Source organism: Gorilla gorilla, chromosome 16 (genome assembly GCF_029281585.2).
Source record: "Gorilla gorilla gorilla isolate KB3781 chromosome 16, NHGRI_mGorGor1-v2.1_pri, whole genome shotgun sequence".
NCBI lineage: Eukaryota > Metazoa > Chordata > Mammalia > Primates > Hominidae > Gorilla > Gorilla gorilla.
In genome coordinates, this window is record NC_073240.2 from 98,017,094 (window position 1) to 98,024,968 (window position 7,875).

General features: G+C 45.6%; 1 protein-coding gene across 2 annotated transcripts; it reads left to right on the forward strand.

Annotated features, from left to right (window-relative positions):
• The first annotated feature begins 646 nt into the window (after nt 1–646).
• LOC101149712 (spermatogenesis-associated protein 8) lies at nt 647–2,854 on the forward strand. 2 transcript variants are annotated; one of them, XM_055362944.2, is made up of 3 exons: nt 647–1,009; nt 1,379–1,485; nt 2,222–2,854. In XM_055362944.2, the coding sequence occupies exons 1-3, from the start codon at nt 881–883 to the stop codon at nt 2,352–2,354; spliced, it is 369 nt and encodes a 122-aa protein (XP_055218919.1). In that variant the 5' UTR covers nt 647–880; the 3' UTR covers nt 2,355–2,854. The 2 variants fall into 2 exon arrangements, with proteins under 2 accessions (XP_055218919.1, XP_004056851.4); XM_004056803.5 differs by having other exon boundaries at nt 653–969.
• Nucleotides 2,855–7,875: the final 5,021 nt, after the last annotated feature.

Sequence of the window (7,875 nt, forward strand, 5' to 3'; positions counted from 1 at the left end):
TAACTTTTTCCTTCCCTCCATTCACCCTGGACATTTTGTCCTCATGATTTCTCCTTTCCTCTTGTGTATTTGTCTCTTGATGACCCATTTTCCTTTCAGAGAAACTGAGGCTCAGATAGGTCAGGGGTGATGGCCTACATGGGACAGCAGGACTTAGTAGACAAGGCCTTGCATCCTTGCGGCCCTGCCTTCTGTCTCGTCCCTCTTCCCTTTTGTCTTGGTCAGCCGCCCAAAGGCTCCAGCTCTGCATCCAGCAGGGGAGCCCCTTGGGGGGTTCCAGAGTCCACAACTGCACACCCGTCACCTTCACCCACTGCCTTGCTGTAGCAAACCTGCAGCCACCCTGTATATTGTATATGTATATTTATCTATTTGTATATAGATATACAATTTCAAGAACCTGCTAAAGGAGGAAGCCTCACTGCTATGCAGCCTGACAGGTGATCAAGTGGGCCTCTTTGAATCCCTTTTTGCTTCTAGGAGAGTTGGGAACCATGAGGTGCCCCCCTGCAGACCCCAGAGCTGCTGCCTTCCCCAGGTGTGCAGGAGGTTTGTAGGAGACGGGGACCCTTGGCTGCCCAAGCTGCCACCCCTCCCCCACCCGCCCAGTGGCAGTTGCGTCCGGTGGGGCTTCTGGGGCAGCCCACAGGGTTCCGAGCACGTGCTGGCAGTTGCTCTTTAGAGCAACCACTTCACTTCTCCCGTGTAGTTCCTGAGTGCAGGACTCTCCTGAGGAAGGGGCTTCCAAAAGGCCAGCCCGTGCACCTTGTTCAGACCAGGCTGCTCCATCTCCGCTAAGCCCAGGGATCCACTTGTGTGTCTTTCTGGGAAAATTGTCTTTAGTGGCAGCCTGGGCCTCGGGGAAGGAAGGGCATGAGGAATGGCCCCGGCTGGGATGTCAGGGGCCCAGGACAACTTCTGTCTCTACCAGGAAATTGCCCCCTCTTTTCAGAGGCTGCCTTGTCCTAGGTATCTGATGTCCTGCCCTTGGCAGTTTTCAACTCCAAATGTAGGTCTGACTCCTATTAGGCTACCATTTCTTTGTGGGAAGACAGTTATGAAATTGCAGCATTCCTAAGTCTCTTAATGTGAATTGTCAGAGCCCCTTCAGACCAGTGGCCGGGGCCAGGCATGAGAGGCAGGTGGTAAGGGCAAGAGGAGTAGCCCCTGTGCACTTGGGGAGGCTGGAAGGGTTGGCGAAAGGAGCTGAAAACACCCCAGATTTCCCAAATGGGCTTGAAGAGATACCAGCCCTGAGGCACCTCCCACTCAAGCCAGAGATGAGCTTTTCCCAAAATCCAAGTCCATGAGGCTCTCACTCAATGTGGGCTCCTGATGCTGAGGGGACATCCTGACACTCCTGTGTTCTCTTCTGCAGAACCTCGTCGCGACATTTCTCAGAAGCCATGACATGTCCCTGCAGCTGGAGGCCTTTCAAGGGTGGCCCAGGAGGCCTCAAGGGCCCGGTGTGGCCTGCAAAGGAAGGTAAGTAGGTGGCAGGGCTGAGTCTGTGCCTCAAAAGCCAACACTCCAGTTTCTTGACTTCCTCCCTTCTCCATTTCCTGAACCTGGATGGGTGCTGCCAGGGATGGTGGGAAGGATGAGACGGAGGACCCCATTCATTTGTTAGGAGATCCAGAGTTCAGCCTCTCCAGTGCCTTGGCTGCCCCCTTCCTCACTCCCAAGTGCTGCTCGTGCATATTTACTCATTGCTCCCTTTTCCTGAGATGGTGCTTATTCTCCTTTAAGAAGTGTAAACCAGACGAGTCTCTTCGGTGATAGCTCAAAGCATAGTCAGCTGCCCACTACTGAGCCTCCTCCCTTCCTTCAGCCTCTGCCCTCTCCAAGCTCACTCTGGCCTTTCTTATCCTAGGTAGCCTCCTGTCCTTTGTCTCTATTTTTGCCTTTGATCACAACTTCTCTCCTGTTGTCCCTTTGGAATGGCAGCATCATTCTGCAGCTTCTCGGTCAGCATGGGTTATGGGTTTGTGCCAACAGCGATGCATGCTGTCCCCAGAGTGGCTGGATGGGCCTTGGACAATCACTCATGTACCCAAATGTGTTCTCCAGATAATCTTTCCTCTGTGTATACGAAGAGAGAACGTTTAGGGAGCACTGTTCTCCTTCTCGCCCATTCTCTCTGTTTTCCTCTCCATCATCTGGGATGTCTTTCTCTGTGTGCCATTCTGCCTCTAATTATCCTCTTTTTCTTTGTTTACAGAGAACAGCTGTTCTCACGGAAGGATCCAAAGGGTTCAAAGGCGAAGGGTGCCATCTGCTTCCCCACTGATTCAGAAGATAAACAGGAGAAGTGTCCTGTTTCACCCATATTGCTGGTCCTGATTTTTCAATAGTGTCCCTACCCTGAAGCTCTTCCATTGGTCATCATGGAGTTAGCTAACAGCCCAGGGAACTGCTCTCTTGTCCTTTTTCCCTTACCACCTGGAACTCAACTGGAAAGGGCAATCAGCTGGCTCTATATCAGACGCCACCACCTGGTCTTTGAAGTTTCTGTCCTACCAGTGCCACAGCTCCCTCTCCCACTTCTGAACTACCTCCAAGAGAGACCTACTAGACATACTAGACTCAGCAGCCTAGTATGTTATGCTAGTCCTGGAATGCTGTATTCTGGATGTCTACTCAAGGCCAAACCCCAATATTGCCTTTCGTTTCCCTATTCAAGGCCAAGGCTACGCTCTCTTCATTGTCTCCATTTCTCTTTCTCCAGAGCTCCTATAGGGCAAGACACTGTTTCTCATATATTTCTGGATCCTTGGAGCTTAGCTCGGAGCTTGGCATACATGCCCAGCATGAACTTTTCTGAATAAAATAATTTCAAATGAGGTATACAGGATACTGTTTGGTTTTTTTTTTTTTTTCTGAAATTAGAACTAAAAGCAGCTGAAAGCAAGCTTGGGGGCCATCCTGGCAAGCTCAGGGAGAAAAATGAGGGGGATGAGGGCCATGAGACAGGCATGTGTGTGTTCAGAAGGGGATTTAAGGACCAGTGTGCCTACTGGGGCAGAGTTAAGACTCAGCACACACAAGGCTGATCTTGAGGGCACTTCATGAATTTCAGATTCAGGGACTATTATAGACCTTGAAGCAACCTATCATGAGTGGTAGTTGTTGCAACAACACTGGAAAAAGAGAAATTTCATCATACTGTGATCAAAGAGGAATTTCATTCTCTGCCTAGGTAAGACTCTAGGAATTGTTGTGGGAATAGAACTGAGATTTGAAATATTTATCCACCTACTGTCTCTATTCACCTTTAGGCTATACTATTCCATTTCCATTTTGTTCACAGAGATATACGGGCCAGGTTTCTAGTTACAGATTCAAAAGCTAATATCTTAAAATCTCTTTCTGAATCTCCAACTGACAAGTTTCCTGGTAAGATTAAAAATGTGAGTGAATTAGCTTCTGCAGTCAAAAATTCTGTGAGTCTGTATCCTGGTGCAGGGACATGCACACAAGTGTGTGGTTTAAGCTTGTATGTGCCAGTGTGCTGGATTCAATGTACTCTACACAACTGTGGCCACAATGTTGCTACTCTGTTGCCTCTCCCACTAGAGATTCTTTACAATGGTGATGGCTAAACAGAGTATGATGTTGAAAAAGATGTCAACATCAAGACCAGGGAGAGACAAAAACAACATAGAGATCAATGAGCAGTAACTGACATGGAGGGCCACTGAGGCCTGTGGAGTCTGTGTCTTCCATATCTCCGTATCTTCCCTGTTGTATCCCTCTTCCCTATTCTCACTGTCAGTGTTTGGACTGAGACTAACAGCTCTTCTGTAGCCTTCTAAACCTACTCCCCCATCACTCTCCACACTTTCCCCAGATTGCCCTTTCTCAAACTTGCATATGACGAAATGCCTTACAAGCTGCAAGCCGCCTGGGACTCTCCACTGCTCCTGCTCACTGCCATGCCAGTCCTTGTTTTGTCTCCTAATTATCCTTCAGGTCCAGCTCAAGTCTTCCCTTTCTTGTAGGAATGATTAGCTTTATGTGTCATTTGGGCTAGACTATATTACCTAGTTATTCAATTGAACGTGGATCTACATGTTGCCAAGAGGGTATTTTGCAGATGTGTTTATATAGTAAGTTGAACTTTGATAAAGATTATCTTGGATAATCTGGGAGGACTTCATCCAATTGAGACAGAGTAGAGATGGGGCTTCCTTCAGCTCATCACCACTAGAGCATTCTTCCATGCATTCCCACTGATCACAAAACCCACACGACTACCTCACTGCTAAGAATTCCAGGAACTGGCCTTAGGAGATAACCAAGGTTGTGGAGTGTCCCACCTTTGGAAAGAATGCTGAACAATTGATTTACAGCCTTGTTGCTGCTGGCAAGACCACCAGGTTGCCCAATATTTAAGGTAACCATAATAACCGGATAATGCCAACTTGCATACCCCACCCCCCACCCCCCACCGGCTTTGCCCAGTCCAACCTACACACCCTACCCCTGATGTCAGTTCCCATGCTTGCTAAAAAAGAAAGTCCAACTGGCACTTTTCAGAGAGTTAGGGGAATTTCTCTCCCTCTCTCTTTGCTGCCCTCGTTATGTCTGGGCATAAGCTCTAACAAAGTAAAAAAACAAATAGTCATTTAGGAGTTATGTATACCAAGTGCTTGATAAATCCAGATGATGCCTTTTTCAATTTTGCAAATGACAGCATATCAATTAGGTTTTCCAGAAAATACAGAACCAGTAAGGTATATAAATGATAGATAGGTAGATGGATAAATTAGATAGATAGATAGATAGATAGATAGATAGATAGATAGATAGACGATAGACAGGGTTTTATTTCAAATAATTGGCTTACAGAGTTGTGGGGTTTGGCTAGGTAAATCTTAAAATTGTGGGACAGGCCAACAGGCTAAAAACTCTAGACAGGAGCTGATGCTGGAGAATTGGGGTAGAATTTCTCTTTCTTCAAAAAAAACCTCATTTTGCTCTTAAGGCCATTCAACTGAATGTGTTACTAACCAGGGGTTCTTGGACTCTCAATGCAATATGATACTCTCTACATCATACCCTCTAAATTAATATTTGCAGTGATGGCAGAGCAAGCATGGATTTTGTGGGTCTTAGTCTACAAATTCAGTGGTATCAGAAGTATCAAGTGATTTTCTTTCCACTTCCCTCTGAGCATCTCTGCACTAGAAAGGCAGGACATTTTGTCTCAGTCACAACAGGAGTTGTCCCCTTCTCAGAGGTGTGCAAGGATTTCTGGATCTCAAGGAGCCCTAAAATATTGGAAGGACCCCTCAGGCCATTTGTCTCAGGAGACTGGCATAGTTTCTCCAATGCTTATATTCCAACACACATGGCCCCATGGTGCCTTGGATGCAGAAGTGCTGCTGACTTTCTGTCATGTCTGGGGCTGTCCCTGTGGCCTGAGGTCCAGACTCCCTGGTGAACCACACAGCTTGCCCTCTCTGTGGGCTCCTCACCTCTACAAACACCAGCTGGCTCCACCTTGCATGTAGGGTCCACCGACATTTTCTGCTTAATTGTCTAGGTGGAGTTTCTTTCTCCTTTAAACCAGTTAAGACAATCCTTATCTTTCCTTTTTTGGAACAAGGAAGCATCATCCCTTTTAGAAGTTTAAGCTTAAGCTTTTACAAAAGTCAAAAGAGCTACTGATTTTAAGTAGGTCACTGCAACAATCCCTGCAGCAAGAAACCCCAAAGAACCTGAAAGATCAAGCACAAATTGCTTTATTAAGCAACTGTGGCCATATACATGATTATTCATCCATCTTCCCACTAAAACATCCCTAAGACATTTTAGAATAATAGCTATAAAGATGGTAGTGAGATCAAGTGAACTTTTCTCTCCACGTATTTGCCCATATTTTATACATGTTTTATAATAAACAGATATTGTTTTGGTAATGTGAGAAACTATCGTAAGAAGAATGCAGTCAGAGGTCAAAAGCAAGTGGTAGAGTCCAAAGACTCTACAAATTCCAGCTTTGCTACTTACTTGCTTGATGACTTCTAAACCTCAGTTTGCTGAACTGTAAAAGTGAGATAATACCAACCTTTTGTTTTTTGAATCAAATGAGCCAATGTGTATCAAGTTCTTGGTGTAGCCCAGTACCTAGTATATCTTTAGTACATAGTCACAGCTCTTATCCCTGCTGGACTGTGAGTTCGAGGGCAGGACTGGGTCTCTTTTCTCCTTTATCTTCATCATGGAAGATAGTCAAAAGTTATTCGTTAAATGAATGAACGAATGAAAAATTTATTTAATCCCAGATCTGTTATTCCAAAAGTTAGATTATTTCTCGATACTGAACATATTCACCTAAAGTCCCTTTTGGGGTCTGCATGTGTATATGTTTCTTAAACAGACTGGCTTTTTTGTGTGTGACAAAATGCCTGGAGAGCCTTTGACCCACAGAAGATGTTTCATGCCACCTGTCATAAGCCCAAATGTATCAGTCCATTCTCACACTGCTAATAAGACATACCCGAGACTGGACAATTTATGAAGAGAAGAGTTTTAATTGACTCACAGTTCAGCATGGCTGAGAGGCCTCAGGAAACTTAAAATCATGGTGGAAGGGGAAGCAAACATGTTCTCCTTCACATGGCGTCAGGAGAGAAAAGAAATGAGAGAACGAGTGCCGACAGAAGTGAGAAGACCCTCATAAAACCATCAGATCTCATGAAAACTCACTCACTATCAGGAGAACAGCATCAGGGGAACCTCACTCATGATTCAATTACTTCCCACCAGGTTCCTCCCAGGACACGTGGGGACAATGGGATTACAATTCAAGATGAGATGTGGGTGGGGACACAAAACCAAATCATATCACCAACCACACACACGTTCCACTTTTGCCCTTAAGCTTTTACGACTTTCTAATTATCTCAGCACACATATCATACCTCTGTTTATAACTCTGACTCCATGGCAAGGTCACTCCCATATTAACCATGGCTTTTCTGCTTGAGATTTGATGTCAGTATTGACGAGGGAATGAGAGATCACAATCAAAAGATTGAAAAGTGACCAAAACCGAAAACACACCACCACCCAGTGTTCCCAAGTCCCACCTGGATGATCCATTCAGCCTAGAAAAAGCATATGCTCTGCTCTAGATTTTTTGAAAATGTGTATTATTTACCTATTGCTGCATAAGAAATTAGTACAAATTTAGCAGCTTAAGAAGATAGATATTTAATACCTCACCGTTACTGTGGAGCAGGAATCTGGGCATGACTTATCTGGGTCCTCTGGCTCAGGGTCTCTGGTGCCACAGTGAAGGTGTTGGCAGGGCTGGAGTACCTTCTGAGACTTGACTGTGAAAGAATCCACCTTCAAGCTCATGTGTCATGGGCAGGATTCACTTCCTCACCGAGGGCTGTTGGCTGGAGGCCACCTTCAGTTCCTTGTCACATGGGCTTCTCCATAAAGAGGTTTACTTCCTCAGAGCCTGCTCAGGGAGAGTCAATAGAGTTTGCAAGCAAAATGAGCAAGAGGAAAGTTACAGCCTCATGTAACATTATCCCAAAATTAATATCCCATCATCTGTGCCATATTCTAAGGCTTAGAAACAAATCACAGAACCACTCAAGGGGAGGGGATTACATAAAGGCACGAACACCAGGAAGTAGGGATTCTTGAGAAGGCCACCTACGAGCCTATCAACCACAGAGCCCAAAGGGGATGATTTTAAATTTGTGTTTGGTCAAAACCAGTCCATCATAACTCACACTCTGATCATAGCCAAGTCATAAGGAAGTGACAAGATCAGCCATAAGTAACTCGTCACCACCTTGTGCTCGGAGAATGTTGCTGAGAATACTGTTCTTGTCACTATTCCGTGCTCCT

Coding starts and splice junctions, on each gene's coding strand:
- LOC101149712 (XM_055362944.2), top strand. CDS start 881: ATGGCCCCGGCTGGGATGTCAGGGGCCCAGGACAACTTCTGTCTCTAC. Junction 1,010..1,378: donor GGCAGTTTTCAACTCCAAAT/GTAGGTCTGACT, acceptor TCTCTTCTGCAG/AACCTCGTCGCGACATTTCT. Junction 1,486..2,221: donor GGTGTGGCCTGCAAAGGAAG/GTAAGTAGGTGG, acceptor CTTTGTTTACAG/AGAACAGCTGTTCTCACGGA.